At 33.0% G+C, this 25688-nt stretch overlaps 6 protein-coding genes across 10 annotated transcripts; 3 read left to right on the top strand and 3 right to left on the bottom strand.

Annotated features, from left to right (window-relative positions):
• Positions 1-2665: 2665 nt before the first annotated feature.
• LOC107188992 (E3 ubiquitin-protein ligase Nedd-4) lies at positions 2666-10455 on the bottom strand. Of its 5 annotated transcripts, none has more exons than XM_015577408.1 (16): positions 10393-10455; positions 9621-9846; positions 7907-8107; positions 7672-7832; positions 7184-7346; positions 6969-7093; positions 6766-6889; positions 5718-5867; positions 5180-5230; positions 4809-5085; positions 4672-4730; positions 4526-4591; positions 4229-4458; positions 4034-4155; positions 2990-3629; positions 2666-2821 (listed from the first exon to the last, which is right to left on the bottom strand). In XM_015577408.1, exons 2-16 carry the CDS (start codon positions 9765-9767, stop codon positions 2719-2721), a joined length of 2619 nt encoding a protein of 872 aa, XP_015432894.1. In that variant the 5' UTR covers positions 9768-9846; positions 10393-10455; the 3' UTR covers positions 2666-2718. The 5 variants fall into 5 exon arrangements, with proteins under 5 accessions (XP_015432894.1, XP_015432895.1, XP_015432898.1 ...); XM_015577409.1 differs by lacking the exon at positions 10393-10455 and adding an exon at positions 10209-10245 and having other exon boundaries at positions 9621-9799; XM_015577412.1 differs by lacking the exon at positions 5718-5867.
• A 251-nt stretch (positions 10456-10706) lies between these two features.
• LOC107189056 (endoplasmic reticulum-Golgi intermediate compartment protein 2) lies at positions 10707-12744 on the top strand. The gene is made up of 5 exons (XM_015577489.1): positions 10707-10886; positions 10967-11134; positions 11213-11836; positions 12122-12382; positions 12452-12744. Exons 2-5 carry the CDS (start codon positions 11032-11034, stop codon positions 12646-12648), a joined length of 1185 nt encoding a protein of 394 aa, XP_015432975.1. The 5' UTR covers positions 10707-10886; positions 10967-11031; the 3' UTR covers positions 12649-12744.
• A 903-nt stretch (positions 12745-13647) lies between these two features.
• Positions 13648-16245, top strand: LOC107188963 (carnitine O-palmitoyltransferase 2, mitochondrial). Its single transcript, XM_015577367.1, has 6 exons — positions 13648-13692; positions 13753-14421; positions 14556-15089; positions 15163-15655; positions 15762-15954; positions 16066-16245. The coding sequence occupies exons 1-6, from the start codon at positions 13648-13650 to the stop codon at positions 16190-16192; spliced, it is 2061 nt and encodes a 686-aa protein (XP_015432853.1). The 3' UTR covers positions 16193-16245.
• A 494-nt stretch (positions 16246-16739) lies between these two features.
• Positions 16740-18089, bottom strand: LOC107189114 (V-type proton ATPase 21 kDa proteolipid subunit-like). Its single transcript, XM_015577586.1, has 5 exons — positions 17847-18089; positions 17633-17681; positions 17472-17555; positions 17001-17400; positions 16740-16921 (listed from the first exon to the last, which is right to left on the bottom strand). Exons 1-5 carry the CDS (start codon positions 17905-17907, stop codon positions 16889-16891), a joined length of 627 nt encoding a protein of 208 aa, XP_015433072.1. The 5' UTR covers positions 17908-18089; the 3' UTR covers positions 16740-16888.
• Positions 18090-18762: 673 nt separating this feature from the next.
• On the top strand, positions 18763-21611 carry LOC107189113 (SET and MYND domain-containing protein 4-like). Its single transcript, XM_015577585.1, has 4 exons — positions 18763-18787; positions 19362-20217; positions 20317-20968; positions 21043-21611. Exons 1-4 carry the CDS (start codon positions 18771-18773, stop codon positions 21552-21554), a joined length of 2037 nt encoding a protein of 678 aa, XP_015433071.1. The 5' UTR covers positions 18763-18770; the 3' UTR covers positions 21555-21611.
• Positions 21612-21613: 2 nt separating this feature from the next.
• LOC107189112 (dynamin-1-like protein) lies at positions 21614-25313 on the bottom strand. The gene is made up of 7 exons (XM_015577584.1): positions 24976-25313; positions 24228-24792; positions 23911-24158; positions 23104-23811; positions 22612-22939; positions 22317-22528; positions 21614-22224 (listed from the first exon to the last, which is right to left on the bottom strand). Exons 1-7 carry the CDS (start codon positions 25075-25077, stop codon positions 22168-22170), a joined length of 2220 nt encoding a protein of 739 aa, XP_015433070.1. The 5' UTR covers positions 25078-25313; the 3' UTR covers positions 21614-22167.
• Positions 25314-25688: the final 375 nt, after the last annotated feature.

The raw sequence follows: 25688 nt of genomic DNA, 5'->3' as shown, positions 1-25688 counted from the left end.
TTGATTCTGCGGATGTGCCCGCCGCTATCGCCATCTGACACCCGTCGCGTGAACCGCGCCGTCCTCGAATTGCCGGGAACATTTGAACGGTTCATCCCGCGAATCGAAAGCCGCGCGGAACTTTCAAACTTTCTTCCCTCGAGCCCGATTTAAAGATTTATCGTAAAAGGTATATCAACCATAAAAGAAACTCTGGCATTATGCTTCGTGATATAATTTATTTGCATATATAGTCTCGTTTTCCGCAGAGTTATATAAGAACATAATTTATTTTGTAATTTTAAATTCTTTAATCGTAATATTAGTACTTAAATGTTAAGACGCGAATTTCCGTCGAATTTTGTTAGTAATGAATAACTGTATCGCAAAAACTTGACTCACAAGCGTGTACGTATTCCCTGTCGCGAGTGCGATAAAAATGCATTCGTTTCATGTAATCGATATATTACAAGCTTTACACGTGTACTTTATATTTACATAGAAATTAAGCAGAAGTTAATCATACTAGAATTAAATCACCCATGTTCTTCCAACGCATACGTAATCGTAAGTAGACAAATTCATCGTACGTGTACAAGATTATATAATCTTACAAAGGAGTTAAGACGACTTCGTGTTGAATTTGTAACGAATCTTGTAGAGTATTTCAACGATAATAAGAAATACAACTGGTGAGGGATATCATTTGATTCGATAAGATATGCGTATGCTAGTAAATAAGGATGAAAGAAAGGGTCAATTAAGTAGATCGTCAGTTAAGGAAAGTGCGTAAGTAATAGTTATGAGCAAAGTTTTGGCTTAACATCAGGAAAAAATGCGGTGGTCTTCGAACAACGTTCTCGTAAAGAAAAAATATAATAGATCAAGGTGGATTGTTTCTTCACAATTATAAATTTACAAAGACGTGATTCAAATATGCACACCATAGAGACACGTGAAATACGCAAAATTCAAAGTAACCGGAATTTAAGGCCACCAAATTTCTGTCGTAATAATAACATTTATTATATCTAACGGGACGTATCTGTTTACAATAAAATAAGCTGTACAAACAGGATGGAATGTTTCATTAGCTTTAAGTGCTAAACATCTTCGAGAATGTTTATTACATTCTTGGAATAGCTATTATCATACAAAGTAGGCATTTACAAGGTTACATTAATCGCGGTACTTTGAATCAATCAACTTGATGCATCGAATGTCATTTTTGACAAAACAATCGAATGTCTCCTCTTTCTTTTCATATATTGTCAAAATGTACAAATACTTGAGTGTCATCGTTTATGCAATTATCTATTCATCTTTTTATCTTAATTAATACTATATACAATGAGCCAAACATACATAATGTAACTTTCACTAAACGTCCTTAGAAGAACGTACAAGAAGAACACTGTCCTATGTCCGAGTCGAATAAATCATGTAACAGATACGTCTGTCTTGAAAAATATGTATGTACATTATTAAATTTCGAGTTTATTCTTAAATTAAATGTGTCTGCTTTTAAAGAAATGAATTGATCAAAAATAGAACAAAATATACATTATACACTGACCATAATTCTTCTTGTAGTATCTTCTAACAGCATAATTAACTTTTTAATAATCCTCCCCCTGCTTTCTGTCGGTACATTCCTCTTTGATCGGCACAATGTAAGATCTTGATTTTATTACTATAATAAACGATCTACATGATAATTTCTTAATTCAGTATTCAGACAAGTATTTAACATTGTTTCCTGCAGAAAAGAATACCAAAATTTTGTTTATGCTCTACTTTATAAAAGGGAATACTACTCTTACACTGTACATTGTTACAAAACATTGAAAACGATTTAACCAAAATTATATGTGAGAGTCCTTTAAAGTCAACGATTGTTGTTTTAAATACCTATTAAAAATGTACAGTCAAGGTGTAGAAGTATTAATACCTTAAAATGTTTTTCAAAATTACCTAGCATCATTGTATATGAGATATATTTCTACCTTTTGTTTTTAGAATTTCTTGGCCTTATTATCATTTTTTTTATTTATTCCATAAAATAGCTGGAATATATTTAAAGTTCATGTTTTATATACCATGACAAGTACCACATAATGTAACTTATATCATTTTTTTTAGTGTTCGATAATTTCGAATAACGTTTTATCTTTTAAAGTTGTGAATTTATAGTGTTCATACAATCCTCCGGCGACAAAGCATTTTTTGTGGCATTAACAAATTAATTATCATCTTAAAGTTATTTACAATTAATATCAGAATAATATTCTTTCATCATAGTAACCGAAACTTTTCCCAAAAAAACTCTTGAAAATGTAACAGTCAAAACATGGAATTACATTTATAAAGTGAACAAGTTAATAAATTGTAATTCGTCAATTGCTAAGATAGCATTTGAAATTACTTGCACATTTTTTTTTGTTAAATATAGCTTATACTTTTAAAAGTGCATTATGCTTAAGATTCTTCTGAATTATTGGTAACAGTTAAGTAATAGTTAAACATACTTTTCATTGATTTGTCTCAATGATGTAACTAGCAGTCAAGAGATACCTAAGTCTTCAGAGTGCAGAAGAATGTTAATCCTGTTAAATAGTTAATCATATTAGACAGTATACATGGTTGTGTATCTATATATGTATATATATATATATATATGTGTGTATGTATATATGTACATTATATTACAGATATCATCATGAAAAGGGATATTTCGTGCTAATCCACTCCAGCAAAACCTTGAGAACCTTCAATTGCTTTTATCAATTTTTCCCTGAGTTGTTGATAACTTTCGTAAGGAGGAAGGTCAATGCGATTAAAACTGGAAAGGAACAGTGGCTATCAAATCTTGTTCTAGATCTCTTTTAAGTTTTTATAGTTACAATTGTTTCTTTTATGACAAGAATAGGATGAAAGCAGCACGTGGCTATTAATCTTTCACTATCATTAACAGAAAAGAAAGTACGCAATTATGAATTTATATACTCACCAAGTATGAGCCCTTGGGTAGTTTTCCGGTGTACCCCACTTTTCGATTGTAAATAACTGTGGACCGTTGCTGCCATAAAGCTCTTTAAAACCGTTCATCGGTACTCGCGATGTGCCAGTAACAAACTGTAAAAGTCTAGAGCGCATTTCGTTGCTAAATGAAAGTACTACTCGCCAAAACCACTGAACCACTATATGATTGGCATGGTAATCTCCTTTGTACAACGTATTTTGCTTCCAGTCTTTTACGTCAATATGTTGTATACCACACATTAGCAACTCTAATTCATGCTCGTCAAATATTTTCACCAATGTCGGTGGAATAAGAGCATTAAATCCTTCCAAAAATGCATTCATTTGTTCCTGAACTCTTGATACAAACCGCCATTGTATAACTAATCCTATGTATTCATCTTTATTCTCATCGGTTAATGGTATATTAGCACCATCTGGCTTGAGTTCTCTTTGAGAAGTATGACCAAAACTTTCTTCGTCAACACAGAATGTGAGTTCCAATTCGCTAGGATCATTTTCTTTAATCCACAATAATGAATTATAATACTCTGAATCAACACTTTCCATGTCTTTTAAATCAATAGATTTACCCAACATCATCTTATAAAATGGTCGAATGAAAAACGCTACAATGAAATAACAGTTTTGTTTATAACTATAGTATATATACAGAGTGTCCCAAAACAGTTGTAAGTCCTTAAAAACGACGATTCTTGGGGTGATTTGAACCAACTTTTTCCTTAGCGAAAAAGTTCTCTGAGGCTTTGTTAACGAGATATTAACGAAAAACCCCGACCAACCAGAGCTCAACTGGCAGACTCGCGTTCTGATTGGTCAGGGTTTCTCGTTCATATCTCGATAACAAAGCCCCAGATAACATTTTTGCTTAGGAAACACTTATTTCGAATCACATCACGGATCTCCCATTTCCGGGTTTTCCAACATTTTTGTTACACTCTGTATATATATGTACATTTATATGCACATATATGATATTCTGTACTTTTAACATAACTAATATGATACTTACCATCTAAGAGTTTACCATGGTAAACAGCCATACCCGCTATACGACCAATAAATTTAAAATAATTTAGATGTTCTTCGTTGCACACACCCGAGAAAGGATTAATTTGTAGTGTATAGTTATCTCTACAAATATGTTAATAGCGATTAACACCAATTCATTACATTATGCAAAGATATTAACATATTCCACACTTACGTAGCAGAATATTCAAACAATCCATAATAAGGATTGAACATTTCTTTAGATAGAAGGAAAAACCATTCTCTAGCTAGACCTCCGTAATCTAAACCAACTTCTCCTTCGAATTCCACCCATAACTTTGTCTTCAGTATCTCCACTCTATTAACGGAACTAATTATACGATACGAATCTTCTAGAATGTTAGTTCGCCCAACTTTTATTTCGAATTTATTAGGAACGTTGTTCTGAAAAGACAACCGAACAATTATTACCCATGAAAATTAATCTTCTCGCAATGATATAAATACTTACAGGCTTTCTTAGTTGGGATTTAAGGTACTCGTATTTACGTTTGTAATCTCTCGAGTATGGGACAGCCTGTAAAAAGTAAAAAAGCTTCATCTATGATGGTGTTTCACTAAAAATTGTACGTTTAAAATTATGAATTTTCCACATACCGGACCAGCAATTTGTGGATTAGACATGCGTGGATCTTCCCATTGAGTTGTCCTTGTATCTGTAAAAAAATGAAACACGGTGTGATCACGTTGAAAATTCTTAAACCATGTATAATTTTAATTGAATGTAAACATACTGTGATCAATGAAAAATATTCTGCCATCCGTATGTACTCTTTCTTCCCAACCTTCAGGCAGGGGTCCAAGTTGATCCAAATCACTTCTAGGGGTAGCAGAAGGTGCAATGTGATTTGGTATCGAACTTGGACGCCCCGTTCGCGGATCGATCCATGTTGTTGTCCTCTTGCAGTGATCAATAAAAAAGACTCTACCATTTGGTGCTACTTGCATGCCCCATCCTGGTGGTAATCCCTCATTGCTGTACGCAGGAAGAGTGGGTTTTGGACTTTCAATCTATATATTAAGATAACACCGATCGTAATAAGAAAATGTTGCTACTAGTTTCATCAATATCGTTGTTTAAATTTCTATTAACAACTGTATTCACCTGTTCAGACGATCGTCTAGAACCAGTTGGGCTATCCACGTTATCATCACTCTGTAATTATAATGTTAACGTATTTTTGCATAAAAATAATATTTTCGGCAACATAAAAATACATTTACACCACAAATATACTGATTTAATGTTATCAGGCGATTGTACGGTATAATAAATCATATCTGATATCTATGGAACTTGTTAATATGTTAAACAAATCCTTTACAATGAGCACTGAATTAAACAAAATCATGCCACATAGCAAGTTTGAAAAATGAAGAAACAGAGTTCTAAATAATCATGCATAAAAAATACATCTTGTAATAAAACAAAGACAATATATCTGTTTTCATGTACAAATATGTGATAAAGTTTCATAATTAACATTCTCTAAAATACATTAATGTTCAAAATAAACAGTGGTACGCTGTATAGTAAAAGTGTTTTCTTTAGATATTTTCAGAATTATGTAATATGAAGAAGAAACTATAAACAGAAGCATCGAATAAAAATTGGAACTGAGCATGTCTACGTGTATGAGTACCTGATCTTCGCATTCACTATGGTAGCCACGTTGATCAACAGAACGTCCGGAGTCTGAAGAAGTGTCCCCAATACCCCCTCCCCTATGACTCTCAATCTCATAATCTCTTGCTTCCGAATCTTCATCTTCCTCGCGGAGAACATCACCATCCTTACACACACATGCACAAAATTGCTACATATTGCATGCCAATTAATCTTTTTGTTAGAGACTTATCATGTTGCTACATTAATCGTGTTTAACATATTTATTGTGGAACAAATCATGCGTAACTAATTATAATAATTAGTAAATCGTTAATACACATGTTGTTATTACGATGTGTTATGGATACATACTACAGCTGTCAGTCTGTGTTTAAACAAAGTGTAATGTTTTTGCAGATATAAAGCTGAGCTACAGAAACAGATGATGTAATTAATGATGATAAGTTTCTGTTAAATTATATGATCAATGCTCTTTCTGCATTGCTTTATAATGTTAGAACACAGGAAGCACTATGTAATTTAGCCTTATTCTACTTATATGTTGTAATTTACTATTTAAACTGTAGTAAAGTTTACGGTACATTTGGATTTGGATACAAATTGGATTTGCAATGATTTAGGTAAGCCCTATGTTTTGTGCGTGTGTGTGTATCTGTTTACACACATATATCTTACATGAACTATGGACATCACAATAACACGAACAAGATAATACTTTCACATGACATGGAGATTTGAAAGCAAAGAGTACTAATTCTTTAACACTGTAATCTACATATTGGAATGAATACGACAATAATAACTCAGTAAAATGTATTACATAAAATAACATGTAGAACGTATGTGTAAACAGAATTAACGCCATAACAAATTAATGTAAAACAATCAAATAACACACGCTATATTTTCATACATCATCTCAAACTTTCGTCTGGTAATGTATGTTACTAAGAGACAATGCAAAAAATTTTCTCGTAGTTTCTTACGTTCCTTATATATTATTGTTACTTTATAGCCTTATGATTTTATTCATAATTATCTATAAAAATCCTTAATGTTACCTGATTATTTGAACTTCTGTGCCTGTTTTCATTATCTGCACTAATATGATAACGTCGTTGAAATTCAGTTGCAGCAGTACTGAAATTTCGTTCAATTGCCATATTTCCACTGGGTGACGTATTACTGTAATTGTAATGTAATATTTTAACGAGATTATCTATTTTTAAGTGAAATATCTAAACACGTAATATTTATAACATACGATTCCGATGGTCGTTCCCATTGCGTAAATTTTGCTATATGATTAACATAATATGTCCGCCCGTTTGCATCTTGTCTTTCTTCCCATCCTGGTGGTAAAGGTGCTAAAGGTGAGTCAAATGCGACCTAGAAAACGTTTTACATAAAATATTATTTACAGAAATAAGTGGCAACACCATTCCGAATCTTCATCTTACAGCATAAGGTATACGTAACTGTCTGTGAAGGATGGTTCACGTTTACTGATTGTACCATTTCCCACCCTCCTGAGTCAGATGCATCATCCCCATTGTCATTCTCTGTAGTCGATGAATCCGACATATATGCATGATACACTTGCAAAGTGCCTTTTACTCTCGAACGCTGACTGGAATGATTCCTAGCCATATCCTCGTAAGTTATTCATTTTGCATTTGCAAATAAAAGATACGAAATAAATATTTTAATAAATCAGAGATCAATACTAGTGAAATGCAACCCATCAAATTGAATGAATGATTAGGAAAATGTATCAAAATAATGTAGAATAATGTGCATAAAATAAATAACAGAACTGACTAAAAGTAACAATATATGTAATGTAAAATTAGTTTGTTATATATCTGTATTATATGTAAAAATTATTGTAAGTAGCTAAAAAAAATTAAGCTTGCAAAAATATTTCAAAACACACAGCTTAAAGCATACATTTAAAAAATACTTACCTACGTGGACGAAGTAAATAATGTCTAGCAGGGATTGTTCGGCCCTCTTGCTCTTTAGGTACATTAGTTAATGTCAATTCGACCTTTCCAAGAAAATCATCCCTTGTCAATCTGTTCTCGTCAAAAACTTGTAGCACCAACTTGTGATCAACAGGTTTTACCTACAAAAAGAAAACAACATTTCTTTGATATATTCATTTATAATGGTAATAAAGTGTATTAATGATAAACTTACCCTAAATATAAATTCTTCCTCCCAGACAGGATTCAAAGTCTTTTTTTTAGTTTTTGTAAGTGCAGAATCCAATATCTGATCACCATTTATAGTATTTAAATCAACACGTACGTAAGGATCGCTTGCACCAAAAATGTCTTTTTTTGCTAATTGGTGCCCAGCAATCACCTTTAATCTCAGCTTTCTGGTAGCCTCATCTCTCTGTAGAAAATGTAAATATTAAAAATTGAATTATAGAAAGTTTTGTAAGCAGTTGAAGACATAATTCTATTAATTATAATTTAATATATTAGTATTGTCATTAAGAGCACAGAAATCAATTTCATCAAACATCTTTTATAAAACATTGAACACTTTGTGAAACATTGATTATAAAGTGCTGAATGTATTCAATACACAATAGAAACTTTCTTACAAGTCATTAAGTAAACAAGTGTTTCATTTATTTTTAAATAAATATAATATTATTTTATATTAATTTTTGCACAGTTTATACTATCAATTAATTTTTACTTGTGTTAGTATCATAAATTTGCTGTAAAGAAAATGCATAAATATGTACATAATGTGTTTAAAACAGTCTTTTTTTTGTTGTGTGTATATGTGTAATATCAATATAAAGAAACATATATTGACAAAAGTGAGTGATTCACGGTTCAAATTAAATAATCGTTATACAGACAACTCCTAGCTGATTCTCAATTATATGAAACATTTTTTGTCGACATAATAGTACAATTAATCGTAAAATCAACAAATTTTTAGAAGTAATACCCTCCCTGGAATCTTCTAATCAAAAATCCAACCTGTATTTGTCAACCTGTCAAAATAGTTACGTACAGATTCTCCGTCAACTCCGGATGGCGGATTATATCCGTAAACATGTCCCTCTGCCATTAACGTTATGTATAATCGATTTGTTTCGAATCGTCGACTTCTATTTCTTAGAATTTAATGAGGCTCACAGTTTCTTATGTGCCATCAAGAAACCTATTTTGTCTTAACCCCTCTTCGTCACTATTGCACGAACGAAACGGATATGACATACTCGCACTTAAAGATGGCCAGCTTCCTTTCAAATATTCAAACATTGCTAAAACGTAGTCCAATCATTCGATGTCCAATCATATCAATAAATTCATCTTGGTTGTCATAAAATTAGCTTGCAGTTCTCAAAACACATATTTCTTTAGGTATTAAACCATTCCAAATAATAAGGAAAAGCAAGTCTTCAGAAACGAATATATACAAACGAGCCTAGATATCGCTGAAACGCGTTGCTTCTAATGCGCCTGCGAACATCTCTACGAATTTTCCTAAATAGTTGCGCCTTTCGTCATTGCACGCAATAAGTTGGACAACGTTCTCGAAATTACGAAAATTAAATTGTTTACATGAACATAAAATATTCGTCATCGTTGTTATTATACTTAACTCGTTAAAATGCAAAGAGAATGTGATTCACATGTTTTGGAGTGAATTCTTTAAGACAGGTTCTTCATTATCAAAGTACTGTCTTAAGATCATAAGGATATTATGTTGACAATGATAACGGGATTACAATAATGCGTATGATGAACTTGTATCATTTTCTCATTTGAGTTAACAATTAGGTATTGTAGCACATTGATAAGAATAGAAATTTTCTAAGGTAGTATATTACTGTAATATTTATAGTTTTAATATGTATAAAACAATAGAGTTATTTATTTACCACAGGTTCTGACAAAGATAGTCTTCCATGTCTTGCAGTAACTTGTGACACTGGGGATCTGTTACGATGATTCCAAGTGTAAGATCGATGTCTTTGAGGAGGTGATTCTACATCAGCATATATTGGGTAGGTCAGAGTCCCTGGCATCTTGAGTTCTCAATTTCCCAGTATTTTGTGCACTGACATTAATAAAAGTGAATGTACTTTGTTGCATGCACTGTATTCTCTGTGTGAAATATATTTTGTTGCAGATATTACAACTTTTTTGGTAATCTTTTAAGTATTAAAACACTCCCTGCATATTCATACAAATCAAACACAGTATAAAATTTGTGACCTAATTCCTATTACATAAGAATGATATTGGGAATGTACACATTACATTTAATAAACTTGTAACACAATACTAAACAACTGAATACAATAACTGCACAGTTGCACAGTCTTCTAAGATCTATTACTCAATATATGCACTAACAGTAAACAAAAGTTTTAGAATTTTGTCACAAAAATGCAAAACAACTTAAAGGTGCAATATTCGTAAGTGTATTAGATATTAACGCGTTTCAATAAGTTATATTTACACACAATTCATAATTGATCATTAATATAATGCATTTATGTTTAAGATTTCAATAGAAGCAGCGTAATGATGCGCGGTCGTCTATAACTGCAAATTCACTAATTTCCGAAGTGAACATTAAATGTAAAATTCATTTGAGATAAGGAGAGTGCTTTAAATCATTGATGCGATAACGAATGCATACTCAACCACGAAATTAACCAATACATTGAAAGTGTGATAAATATACACTAAGGTACTTGTTCCATGAACTACAAACAAATCAAACAAAATATTTTCGAAATAATTGAAATTTACATCGCATATTAAACGATTACATTAAAGCCTTATTAAGTATATGTTTATTTATATTTCCTATATTTTTTATTATTTTATATCATATTACAATTGTATGTTTGATATTATTGTATTCCTACATTTTCTACATAATTTCAATTAATACGACGAGTTTCTCGCATTCTTGCTATAGATACGGTGGCGCTCTTGATATTGTTGCCAGCCAACCTACAAGTTATAGGCTACAACAACTGTGTCCAAAAGATACAAAATTATTATTAACATGCAAATTAGTGACGTCTCGAACGTATACATTTAAGATATTACGTAGTGGATGTCTTATATTATTAAAAGAAAAATGTATTTGTAAATATGTACAGACAATCAATCTTTAATATAGAATTAAGGTAAGAATATTGACAGTTGATTTTATAATTTATATAGGTATGACATACAATGCTTATATCCATTTACGTATCTGATACAGATTAATAGGTATCAAATGAATAGAACAGTACACTCATTTCATCTGAATTTGTAAATACTGGAAAAATGTTACGTAGGCGAAATGTTAACATTAAAACTGTTAAAGAACTGGATGCATTTCCTAAGGTTCTTGAACCATATGTTGATAAGACTGTAGTTGGAGGAACTTGTAAGTTTTTTTAATCATAAAACTTACTAAGTATAACAAATATAAACATACATAAATTGTTATATATTTTTCTTACAGTTTCCATATTTACAATCTGCACTATTGCATATCTAATAATAGCGGAAACAAATTACTACTTTGATAGTAGGTTACAATTCAAATTTGAACCAGATACAGACTTTGATGCTAAATTAAAAATAAATATTGATATAACGGTTGCAATGCCCTGTGGTCGTATTGGTGCAGATGTTTTGGATTCTACCAATCAAAATATGATAGGTCATCAATCATTAGAAGAAGAAGACACATGGTGGGAATTAACACAAGAACAAAGATCTCACTTTGAAGCTTTGAAACATATGAATTCATATTTAAGAGAAGAATACCATGCCATTCATGAACTTTTGTGGAAATCCAATCAGGTCACATTATATAGTGAAATGCCAAAGAGAACCCATGAACCTAGTTATGCACCTAATGCATGTCGTATTCATGGTAGTCTAAATGTTAACAAAGTTGCCGGAAATTTTCACATTACAGCTGGAAAGTCATTATCCATTCCTAGGGGACACATACATATTTCAGCTTTCATGACTGATAAGCATTATAACTTCACTCATAGAATAAACAAATTTTCATTTGGTGGACCCAGTCCAGGTATTGTTCATCCATTAGAGGGAGATGAAAAAATTGCTGATAACAGTAAGTGGATGTCATCTGAAATACAAATACAAGATTTATAATAATTATGCAGAGTAATTCTCTCGGTAGAAACTCCAAAGAGAATAGTCGCCGCATCGTTTCTCTTTCACAGACATGCACCCACACTGCCGATTCCGCGGCCATAGCCGTCGATGACAGAGAGGTCCTTGATATCGCGGCGTTAACCAATCGACAGATTATAACGCCAAGGTCGGCAACTGCTCTCTCTGGAGCCTCTAGAGAGAGAATCACCCTATATTTACTTACAATGGATTTACCTTTCAGATATGATTTTATATCAGTATTTTGTGGAAGTAGTTCCCACGGATATACAAACTTTGTTGAGTACTTCTAAAACGTATCAGTATAGTGTGAAAGATCATCAAAGACCAATTGATCATCAAAAAGGATCTCATGGGATTCCAGGAATCTTCTTTAAATATGACATGAGTGCACTTAAAATAAAAGTTACTCAACAACGTGATACAGTATGTCAATTTTTGGTGAAATTATGTGCTACAGTTGGAGGCATTTTTGTTACAAGCGGTATGTAGTAATTTACTCATACTAGAGCATATCATATGAATAACATTTTTAACATGATGAACTTTGTAGGATTGGTAAAGAATGTGGTGCAAAGTTTTTGGTATATTGTATGTTGTAAGTTTTTAAGATCTAAAGAAAACAAAAATGATGAAAAATGTTCAAATTCCATGGTTGGACAGAATTACAGAGTGCCTGGAACAATAAATCTACTGGACGTTTCAGCACCAGAATATGTAGATATAATGCTTAAACCACAAACAATATAATTTTCGAAAGTCTTTTGGTATATGAAAAGATACTAGTAAATTCATAATATTTATAAACAAGAATTGCCATGAGTTGTACGTTTGTAACAATCTTGTACAGACCAATGAAAATACATAATTTTATATTCATGAATTGTTAGTTTAAAGAAGCCTTTCCTTTAAAAACAAACTCATAAAATGAATTAATTATGTAAGTCAGTAGCACAGGATCCGTACGTGGAATTGAAAGAAACAGTTCTCAATCAATGAATTTAATTTTCAGCTACTGGTTCCAGAGACCAGAGACATTTTCATTTTTCCGATTTTTGTGGTTATGTTTTACTACACGATTTTAACATTTTTAAAGAATTATATTGTAGCACCATCTATGTGTGGTTGTTACATTAGCGTAAGAAATTGAAGCATAGACGAGATCCATATAGATCTAGATAATGTAGTCCCAGAGAGAAAATTCTCTGCTATTAATTAAAAACAACTATCACTAACTATTATTTATGCGCTGTACCAATTTAAGGTGCTAAACAAGCAATTTGACACTATTGAAAAAAACATATAATCGGATTTTGATTCCATATTTATTTTATTCGTTGTTGTAAATGACATCGTTCGAAATAAATCCTTATCTGTCAATCGTTATAGATCCACTCCTCCACTCTTAAGTAGTTCAAATTTTGAATTAATTTTTTGAAACTTGAAGTATGTGGAAATACATACATTTCTGAAATAATTTTGTAAATTACACAATAAATACATGTAGTATTGTTTTGTACGCGTTCAATTAATTAGGGTATATATTAAGAATGTATAAATGCATGAGTCTACATACGCATACAGTTATTGTTAACAATACATTACAAATTAGCAATAAAAAGTGTCGATTCTATTAAGTGTTACACGGTGTTATTTTATTATACGATATCTACTGTTTGTTCGACTTACTCGTATTATAAAAATACTGTACTATACGGTAATAAATAAAATTTATATTCCATGTGCAATATGTTATCCTTCACAACAAGGCATATATACTCAAGGACGAAAGTGGTAATGATATTTACATTTGTGAATATAATATATTACTTTACTGTTATATGTATGTTTCAGATCAAATGTGGAAGGGTGCAAATAGTATTGCAAGCATCTAGGCAAGTGCACACATATATATTTAAATGTCTAACAGAATATATCCTCTTGACTACTCATTTGTATTGTAGAAGTACATCTATACAGAAGGATGAAGAATACCAATATATTAAGAAAAGTAAAACTCCTACAATGCATTTTCAACCATCTCTTCCACGGTTGCCTATTCCTAAACTAAAAAATACTTGTCAGCGATATCTAAATGCACAGAAGCCTATATTATCTAATGAGCAGTTTGAAAAGACAACATCCTATGTCAATGATTTTCTGATCAAAGATGGTATTGCTTTGCATGAACAACTTGTTGAAAAAGATTCTAAAAATCTTCATACCAGTTATATTAGTGAACCATGGTTTGACATGTATCTTCGAGACCGTAAACCTTTACCTATCAATTACAATCCATTCTTAGTTTTTGTACCAGAAGAAAAGTCAGAATATAATATACAGTTAGTTAAAGCTACAAACTTAATCATATCATCACTAAGATTCATGAGAGCATTAAAAGAGCACATTTTACCACCAGAGGTATATCATTTAAATCCCAAAAAGTCTGATACTGATCTATTTCGTACTGTCACAAGATTGCTTCCATCCCGGTTTAGTTGGTATGGAGCATATTTATTTAAGGTAAGATAACAGTTTTATTGGATGAGATCAGAAGTAATCTTTACTGTACAAGTAAAATTAATTTAAATGTCTCTGTTCTTTATTTTAAAATAAAGAAGTTCCTGGCATACTTAAAAGAGAAGTAATTATTACAGGCTTTTCCTTTAGATATGTCACAGTATCCGAATTTATTTAATTCAACAAGATTACCAAAATTAGAAAAAGATGAGATATGTCGAGATGAATCGGGTCGGCATGTGATTGTAATGAGGAAAGGATATTTCTATTCTTTTGATGTAGTAAACGAAAATGGCCATATTTATGAATCAAAAACAATAGCAGCATGTATAAAGACAATTTTAGAAGATGATAGAGCAACCAATAAATGTTCTATTGGAGTACTAACGACTGCAGAACGTAATTTGTGGGCTGATACTAGAGAGCATTTGTCACGAGTTGGCAACCAAGAACTTCTAGAAAAAATAGATTCTGCCATATTTATGATGATATTGGATGATACACATATCGGCACCGATTATAATAAATTACTTGGAACATATCTCCATGCAGATGGAACAAACAGATGGTTTGATAAATCATTCTCTTTAATCGTGACGCAAGATGGATATGCTGGAATAAATTTTGAACATTCTTGGGGTGATGGGGTTGCAGTCCTCAGATTTTTTAATGTAAATAATATGTAAATCAATAATATGGATGAAAAAATTGTAATTTATAACAATAATTCTTTTAATTCTGCAGGATGTAAAAGATGATGTATCTAAAAAACCGAGATTCCATCCTACTGATGTTCATCACATTCAGAAAGGAGCAATGATCAATTTTAAGAAACTTGAATTTAAGGTAGATAATAAGATACAAAACACTAGTGACGAACAAAAGATAAATTATAAAGAATGGACAAACCAATTAAGTATTGATCATGTTATATTTGACAAATTTGGTAAAGATCAGTGTAAAAAATTTGGAGTAAGTCCTGACGCAATTATGCAATTGGCTTTCCAGTTAGCTTTATATTATCAAAAAAACTGTGTAGTGCCAACATATGAATCTTGTAGTACTGCAGCATTTAAGCATGGACGAACAGAAACTATTAGATCCTGTACAGTGGAAACAAAAATAACATGCGAAGCTATAGCTCAAAAAAGTAACAATTTATCTAAGTCTGAATTGAAGCAATTAATAATTAATTGTAGTAACAGTCATAATACAATCACTAAAGATGCTGCTATGGGTAATTACAAAAAAGCACAGTAGAATCTTGTGTTACTTATTCTTTTTGCCTAAAAAAAGGTGTATTTCCAGAAACTAGTATTAAATATCATTTCACATATTTTTAGGGCATGGATTTGATCGACATTTGTTTGCATTAAAAAAAATTTGTGAACAATTAAGTACACCCATGCCAACAATTTTTAAAGATCCAGCATATGATTATATTAATCATAACATTCTATCCACATCAACTCTTTCAAGTCCTGCTGTACTTGCTGGTGGATTTGGACCAGTGGTGAATGATGGATATGGAATCGGGTAAGATACATGTTCTCTTTATTGGTTTTATAAATGTATCATTGATCACCTGCTATTATATACATTAGTGTTTGTGAAATTTTATACATAACGTCTTCATCTAATATTTAGATACATGATTCAAGATCAAAAACTGGGAGCTATTGTAACAAGTTACAGCAAATATTGTAATTCTAGTGAGTATGTAAAATGTTTAGAACAGGCATTTAAAGATATTCATCAAATATTGATTCAGTGACCAAAACACTGTTGTGTACCTACAATCAATAGTAATTACTGTATTGAATGTCACTGAATACGTATAATTAATTTATAAGAATTTTGATCATTGTTGATAACATATACAATCATGTATTTTTATATATTGTTTTTGGAGAACTTTTTATGAGTGTTAAAATAATAAAAATCTATTTTCTGCATATTATGTTGTAAAGAAAATTGTGGTGTTAAATAAGATTACAGTACTATATTTTATACATATATGCAACACGTATGAGTAAGTATAACATAATATTACTCTTACTTGATATAATATTTCTGTTGGACAAAATATATACATTAAATGTATTTAAAAAAGAGCGCTATAACGCACTCAAAATACCATACATAAGTAACAATAGTACAGGAATAAATTTTATATTACTGAAAATTGATATTTATCCATATGGTTAATACACAGAGATCATGACATTCAAATATTTTAAGTGTTGACAGGTATTTATAAGAAAAACTATTTGTATCAAAATTACACTTGCCCAAAATGGAGATGATGTACTGACTTTGCATGGTAAAAGTTTCTTTACACTGGTTCAAACAAAGTAGCGATACATTTTCTTTCTATCCATATTCTTTTTTAACAATTACTAAACATGGAATGGAATTTTGTGATTCCAAAAAATACTTTACGGTTGTACCACTTCTTTCTACTCTATGTTTATACTTTGTTTCCCATTTTTACCCTTGACGTCTACAAGGTTGAAAAAATTCATTAATACCTAAATAAATTAAAAAGAATAGGTATGTACTTATGGTTTTAGGAAACTTACCATATAAATGCCAACAATTAATCCGAAAAGTCCAATGGCAGAACCAAAGATTTCAACTATGAGAATCTTGACGAACAGAGCTGAATTGGCTGCATCGGAAAGAGCTGCTCCAGAACCCACAATACCAACAGTTATGCCACAAAACAAATTAACCAGACCAACAGCTAAACCAGCTCCAAACATTAAATATCCAGCAAGCCAGTTCTCATTGCGAACTTCTGGTCTTATAGCTGCCTGGGTATAATTAAATTCTTCCAACATTCCACACAAAACAATGGCTGTGATCAATCCATAAATAGCCACAGCTTCACAAAATATGACAGAGATTAAATTCTTTGTTTTAATTCTTGGAGCTTTAACACCACCACCAACAATTGAAACACCAGTTGTATGAATTCCTCTGAAATATATTATTGTTTAACCTTTCGAAAACATCTATGCGTTAACATTCCTTGTAAAATTAAAACTCACAATGCAGCACCAACTACAGACAGGGCAACAGCAAGCCCAATACCAAGAGTTGCCCACATGTATGGAGTAGAACTTTCCAGGAACCTAGGATCATTTTTGGTGTTAACATACTAATTATAATGTTCAATTAAACATTAAATGATTAAAATTGGTATACTTACCATGCAACACTGACGCGTTCTCCTTTCCCAGTGAATACATGGTACAATACTGTAATTAATATTGTTATTTAAATCTCATACATAGTACAAGGATAAGAAACAAAAATGTTAATCGATATTTTTGTAAATAACAACAGTAATTAAGTACCTATCTACTTTATTAGATTTATCAATCTACTGTTTTATTTAGGATAAAGTAATTATAAATTAATACCTAAGACTGTAATTGTAGCAGTGGCAGTGGTCGCAAAAGTAGTGCCCAAAAGGTATCTCATGGCGCTTGTTTTTTGTTTATTCGATACGCACGTTATTTAAGGCAAACGTCGACGTGTAAATGAATTAAGAGTAACGAATTTAAAGCATAAGTCAGTTACAGACTTTGGTAGTTCCTTAAAATAAGAACATTTCACGGTGAGATTGAAAGGGAAGCACTCACACCCGTACTTATCATGTGACGTCTGGTACTCCTAATGGTTAGGCACAGTAGTGACATCAATCGCAAAAAAGTAGTATTATAATTCAATTTTTAAATTCCACCAAACTGTATCAAGAATTCTTCGTGCAAATCAATAAATTTTATTTATAAAATAAATTGAAGCGAATACGTATGCATGTATATTTTGTCCTATAGGTATACTTTAAGTTTGCGATCAATTTTCAAAACAATTTAATTGTTAATTACAAGACGAATTACCAGAATAATTACTCTATTCCTGTTGAAAATTTTGTAAAAGGATATCTTATACATCTTTATTTAGTCTTTTTCTTTTTAATGTCTCTATTGCAAGTATTAAAACGAACTTGTTACGTTAATCTCTCTTACTTCGTGTTTATCAATTACACATCGTTTTGTACGATAATTATTATTGAACAGTAAAGATTAAACAAACTTCGAGCATGTTTACGATGGCAATATTACCGCAGAAAATCAATGAACTTCTGTTCTACGTATCCAATTATTTTTCATAGTGTGTAGTTTTGAAATAAAGCGCAAGCTGCAGCAGTATAAAATCTCTAACATCTAATTTTAGAAATCGTCACAGCTCATTCGTGTCGTGTCTTGTAACTACGATAAAAGTGCTGGTGTCAATGTAATGCTGACTACATTATAATTCACTGTTTCTATCAAAATAGTATAATGTCTGCAGTAAAACGGTATGAACACGACCATTATTACGTTTTTTTTAATGACTCATAACTCGTTGGACGGATGCGATTATCAGAGAAGTTAAAAATCAAAGGATCGAATGTCGTTTAGCGATTAGGATTGCTATGCGTACGTGAAAATGGGGAACTATTGCTCGAACTATTTCAGTCTTTGATTAAATTACGTTGGTAAATTTAGAGACCTAAATTAAGATTTGCCGACTAGAGATACGATCGCGCATTAAAGTGCACATTAGAAATCTAGAACCCTCTAGTGCACGTTAGAAACCGTGGAAATTGAAAACTGAGTATTAATTATAAAACCGATTTAACGCAATTAAAGAAATTTGTTATGCTCACCGCTTAATTATTTACTTTGTACAAAATCATTTGCGTTTCAATGATTATTTCTAAATTACATAGTGTATACAAGTCGCCCACGCCCGGTTCCTAGACATCCTCCCTTACTTTTTCTGATATGTACATAGGATAAAGATACTACATTTATAATAGATCAATTGTGCTGTTATAACGTGTAGGATATACTCTTGATGTATATCCCATAATTTTCTATCGTTCGCAGGTGTATCAAATTCAATGGGTTTTTCAAAATCGCTTACGACGCCGCAACAGCGGAGCCATTCGCGAATCGTTTCAAAGAATTATCTGCGAACGGAGACAGGAATGGAATGATAAAACTTCTTATCGATATACCGTACATAGAGAACGTCAAAATTGCCGAATCGTACAGGGGTAAGGATGACGTTTTGGCGGCTGAGATTTACGGTAAAATCCGCGGGGTGCAAAATGAAAATGGAGTTACGTGCGAACAGGAAAGTAGAATTAGTGTCATCACCGAAACACTGTTTACGGCCAGTGTAACTAGTAGATTGTTTCTGGATGCTCTTTCTGATTGCGCCCAACACTGTTACGACTCGAAGGCTTTTGCGAGTTGCCTGAAATACTGCGATTGCATGCTTGCGCTTCCCGTAAACCTGTACGATAAGTCTGCCGAAAGTTTGAACAATTTTTTGGAACGTAGGAAAGCGTGCATGTACTTGGAAAGTGAATGCTCCAAGAAGCTGAAGACATCCTCTTCTAGGGGAGGAAAAACGCATGGGAGACGCAACTCGAATCGAACTACTGCTTCGGAGAACGTATTCTTGCGAAACGAAAGCATTGCAACAACACCTGTCGTTGATGGGAAACGACACGCTATCCTCAAAAGCTGTTCCGATGCTGTGGCCCTAGAATTTGACGAAAAGAGAGGTCGACGACTTGTCGCCTCCAGAAACATCAAAGCAGGAAGCGTGCTGATCGTTGAACCACCGTTTGCTTCCAGCACGAATAAGGAAGCACTGGATAGGAATTGTTTGCATTGTCACGCCAGCTTTAAATCGCGCAGTACTGTTAAAATTCCCTGTTACTCTTGTCGAACGGTTAGTAACGAAAATAATGTTACTTCTACAGTTTCTGCCATCCGATTTATTCATTTTTACATGTGTTTCTAAATCACGAACACGATTATACTTCTACAGGTGTCCTTTTGTTCGGAGAAATGCCGAAAGGAAGCATGGCGAACGTACCATCGGTACGAATGTTCATTATTCGATTTTTTTTACGAAGGTAATTCCTCCGAGCAAACGCAACGACAGGCTTCGCACTTGTTGCTGGCCTATAGAATGATGGTCATAGGCTCCTTATCTTCGGGAGCTACGAAAATGCATAACAATAATGCAGGGGAAAATGATATTCCGTTTCTGAACGACGATTACCTTCGTTGTCAAGCCGCAAGTGCAAACAAGGAAAGCAGCGAGTTAGGAATAAGCGAAATTTATAAATCAGAGGACTATCGCACCGTATTAGGATTGGAGACTCATTGCACGACTTTAGAACCTAATGTGAATCTAATTCGCGCTATCGAGGCAATATTTTTAACAAAATGTTTTACTTCTGTGTTGAGTAAAATGGATGTTGTTTGTTTAAAAGAAACATTCCTCTCGTTGGCTGTCGGAATGTTGCATCATTTACAGGCCGTTAACTGCAACGCTTACGAGATCGTAGAGAACGTGTACAACGAGAAAACCCATGTATGGGAACCGAGAGAGATTGGTGGGGCAATTTATCCGTCGGTTAGTCTCGTCAATCATAGCTGTTATCCAAACATCGTTCGTCATTCGTATCCAGCAGGTGAAAATTCACTTGTCTCTTATAAAGATGAAGATTTCATGCACGCTGACATATAAATTTCACTTATTTCGCAGGAATGGTCGTGGTAAGAACGTTGCGCTTTATCGGCAAGGGCAGTGAAATTCTCGATTGCTACGGACCACACTTTCTTAGCGAAGGTAGACTACAAAGGCGCGAGTACCTATGGAAAAAGTATCGTTTCTTATGCGAATGCGAAGCTTGTACGCAAAACTGGCAATCCCCGTTACCCGACACAATGAGTTACAAATGCAAGACATGTTCTGAAATTATTTGTGAGTTTCCTTTAAATGAAAAAGATATCCGACAAGCATCAATTATGAAATGTTTCGCTTGTAAGGAAAAAATTGACTGCAAAAAGGTGAATGGTCAATTTCGAAAATCAGTCGATAAAAGATTAAATGCGATTTCTAAAATGTACGAAGGCCACTATGCACAGGCTTTGCCTCAATTGCTTGAGCACATACAGTTTATTGAAAAGTTCTTTACTGTACCCAACATCGAGACTATCAAAACACAACAATGTATCATTCAATGTTACAATCGGTTTGGCTGTACCTCCAAATAATAATAAATTAACAATACAAATGTCTATATATATATATATATCGATACATGGTTTGGAATTTATATCACAAAACGCTAAAAGAAAAAAACGAAATTTTTACAATACTTTTGGATTAGACACTATCCATTTTCAGTTTCTACGAGCAGTGCAAAATGTTACAAAACGATACAGATTGCTCCAAATTCACGATGGTGTTTCTCTGTTTTTACACCTTACAATTATGAAGAAAGTTGACATTTTTCGATATAAACTGCTGGCTGGTATTCGCAGAGATTCAGTAAGGCGTTTAACGTATTGTTACGACATGAGCATCATTGGTATTAAAGATAATTTGTATACTTCAGTGTTCATTGGCATTGATCATACCGACGATGGCTATAAATGCACGTATGATATTGTGTTTCCTTTACGCGTATAAAGTGAAATTAAAAGAAAATCCGTAGTCCTTACAAATTATTCTTATTCGTGTAGAGACACTGCTTGCATGAAAAATAAAAGTTATATACAGCGGATCGACACACACGTAATTTCAGTCGTCGATTTATCTACTACAACGCCAAAATATCTATAGTAAACTCTAAATTGATGGTGTGTGTGCGTTGTACATAATCAATTACCACATATGTGTCTCTCGAATCTCACTAATAATGTGACCAGCTTGAGTTAGTGCCTGCAATACAAAGTTCATAAATATACTGATAAATTTGAGATATTCCACAGATGCAGATAGAATATAGAATAACACTATGTACGTATACACACCTTTAGCATGTCTGCCGCTTCCTTGCGTCTGATAGCAACATGTTCGCTCTCGTTTAAAAGTACCTCGGCGTGATCTGACTTGTACAAATGAGTTACGAGCTCGCTTTGTAAATTATCTTTTACATAATTGACTAGGAAATGCATAACAGCTTTTGGTACGGTATCCTGTATAGATTTCCTTACGATATAAAAGTACGACTTTATTAATCTCTCTGCAAAGATAAACGTTTATATAGACAAATGGAATAGAATAACCTCTGTTGCATGAAATGATGCAAATTCTTTTTACTATTACCAATAACATCACAGTCCCGTTGTTCTCGGTCACTAAGTTTGCGAGATGATTGCATTGGTACTTCCGGGAGTAGATTTATTGGTTTCTGTTGCGGAGATGCTTTTTGTATATCGATTATCGGATTAGAATTTGCATTTGAATAAGGAGAGGCATTGTTTTCCCGATTTCTTATTGGCGAACCATCAATCGAACTGCTTGAATCAATTCTCCCTTGAGGCATTAAATTACTGAATAACCAATGATGTTGGTTATTCTGATGTTCATGTTGGTCACTGTTCTGCTCGGAAAAAGATGCCACTTCGTCTTGACTATTAACTGATTTTACATTCTGTTAGGGACATGTTAGGAGTTTTAACATGACGTTTGGAACATTATGCTTTGTTAAATGAATATATAATAATCGATTCTACTGGTTAGAAAAGTACAATAAACAAAGAATGAATTACTAGGTAACTGCATAAAAGAAATTTATCGTTTTCACTGGTTACTTACTATATCGTTTGGAATTATAGTGTTTGATGGACTTGTTGTAGAAGGAAGTCTTCTGTTATGTTTTAAATGATCTGCTTCGGAATTTTTAAGTAATGACGAGACAAATGCAGTGTCTTTATGAAAATCAGGATGCTTGGTATTAATGTACGCTAATTCTATAGCAACCAGATTTTCAACCATATGATTAGTAGGTGGGAGACGTCGACGCAACAAGTGCGTTACGACGTCGACAATGCGCTCGTGTAACTTTGGAAAACGTAACATTTCTTGCTGTACTTCGGTACCACAGTGCTGGATAATTCTTTGCATTTCTTCGTGAACAAGTTCCACACACCGTAAAGATGGTTCCTCGAGTCTTCGAATTTGCCGTTTGACCAACAACTCGAACGAAACTTCCGGTACAAATAGAGCAGGTCTCGGACCAGTCGCATTTCGAATAGCCGTTAAAATATCCATTTTCGTAAGACCTGCCAATGGATGAATAGAATTGAGCGTTTTACCGAACGTTTCATGAAAAATATAACAAATTCGAGCGCCACCACACAATTCCGTTGTCTCTATGTTTCTGGCTGTTCCTTCTATCGTAGAGCAATAACTACTCGCAAATTTGGTAATGATTTGAAGTAATGTTTGACTTTTATCGCCCACATCTTCCCCATACGAGTTAAGTAGGGTTTGAAATTGCGAGACCATCACATTTACTCTTGTCTGTTTTTAAAAAATATAAGTTCTACCAAATTATGTTCATTTTAGTTTTTTCTAACTATAGATTGCAACAGCTTATTACTTCATAAGAATTGTTGTTACCTTTAATTCTGGAAGGCAATCCCGAATATGATGCATGAGCAAACGGTTTAATGTTTTGGCTAAATAAGGGGTGCCATTTCTATTTGCCAATGTAGGATACTTGCGCTGTAAAAATGCAGCCTCATCTTTCAATGCATCTTGAATACTTTTGTTGTTCATTATATCTTGTTGAGAACGATTAACTACGCCTATAATACCTAATTTCACAGGAATTACCCTGCCACATAATATGTCTATAGCGTCAGTTCCTAAAAGAGTGTAGAATGTAATATCTTAATTCATTGCAATAAACTGAGAATTTGAAATAATAAAATTACCAGCATCCATAAGATCTAATTTAGTAACAACTGCTAAAGTACGTCTTCCATGTGGATCTACATCTTTGCTCAGTTTCAAACTTTCACTAGTAGCCATATCAGTATTGGCAGTGACCACAGCTAATATAATAGAATTAGGATTGCATATATACTTCAGTACAAGTTGACGTATTTGGCTTTCAATATCTTCAGGTTGGTCACCAACTGGTACCTTTGTAATACCAGGAAGATCTATAAGTGTTAAATTAACAACTGATTCTGAAAATATTTTCAAATTAATTGGTTCTGGACAAATCCCTTTGTTAGATCCAGCCATGCGATTTGTTTCAGCTTCAATTTCGTTTCTTATGTCATCAAAATCTGTATAAACTTTATTCTTGCAATGTAAAAATATTCCCCACTCATCTAAATTCAACGTTCCATTCTCTGCAGTCCTATGTTCACGATCATCTTTTGGTGTATAAACAAGTTGTAACACCAATGGACGTCGTGTAACTATTCCAATACCTCTTGGTAAAAAAGACCGACCAACCAAACTTTCAATTACAGATGACTTTCCAGAACTCTAAAATGAAAATTATTACTTGTATTTTATATTGCATTTTAGTATAATATATAAATTTTAGATAAACAATTTTTGACTGCGCAATTTTTTCTGTTGGTAGAGAAACAATTTAAATCGAGATCTTAATCATGCTAGAATTATATGAATCTTCCTTTTATCGTCAATTTAAATATACCAACTGACCTGTGTACCAAGAACAACAATTTGTGGTAATTGTATAGCATCTGCTCCAACAGTATTAAATACATCTTGCAATTTATTTATTACGGGTATCAAAGCTTCCATCGTCGAAGAATAGGTGCACAAGCTGATCGATCGAGAGACAGTTACGCTGTTCGAACCGGTGAAAAACGCACTTTTGTTATAAATATACTTGTAATTACATGCGTTGCTGGTAGTATCCAGTAGTTGACACAAGAAATTCTGTTGTTTTGTAAGTGTTACTGATTCTTGTAGTATTTCCTGTCGTTGTAAAATTTGTGTTAAAATCACTGCAATAATCCTACACCTGCTATTCCCAACCACCCTTTCCCTGCTCCATAGTCCATACGCGTGCGCATACCATTTTAACGCGTATGGCGTATGGTATGATGTGTGTATGTATGTAGGTGATACCTTACCACCATAGGAGAATACCCTACCATCAGCCCTATTAGATAGATAGATAGGCAGATACTCCTGCTGTTGTTCTCTCTCTCTTATGTCGACATCAGCCCTACCATAAAATTGTACAGTCTATTTCATATGTATTATAATGGGATCTATCTTCACTTGCACGGACAATGCTTCGATAAATATATAATGGAGTCACAATTATTTTTTATAAATTAAGCTTAAAAGTTAATCTACAATCGAATGTATAAAATTCATAAGTACGTTCAATCGGTGGTACAGTT

The sequence above is a fragment of the Dufourea novaeangliae genome, unplaced genomic scaffold (assembly GCF_001272555.1).
Source record: "Dufourea novaeangliae isolate 0120121106 unplaced genomic scaffold, ASM127255v1 scaffold125, whole genome shotgun sequence".
Lineage (NCBI taxonomy): Eukaryota > Metazoa > Arthropoda > Insecta > Hymenoptera > Halictidae > Dufourea > Dufourea novaeangliae.
Note: the sequence above shows the minus strand (reverse complement) of the source record. Positions and strands in the feature narration are given on the sequence as shown.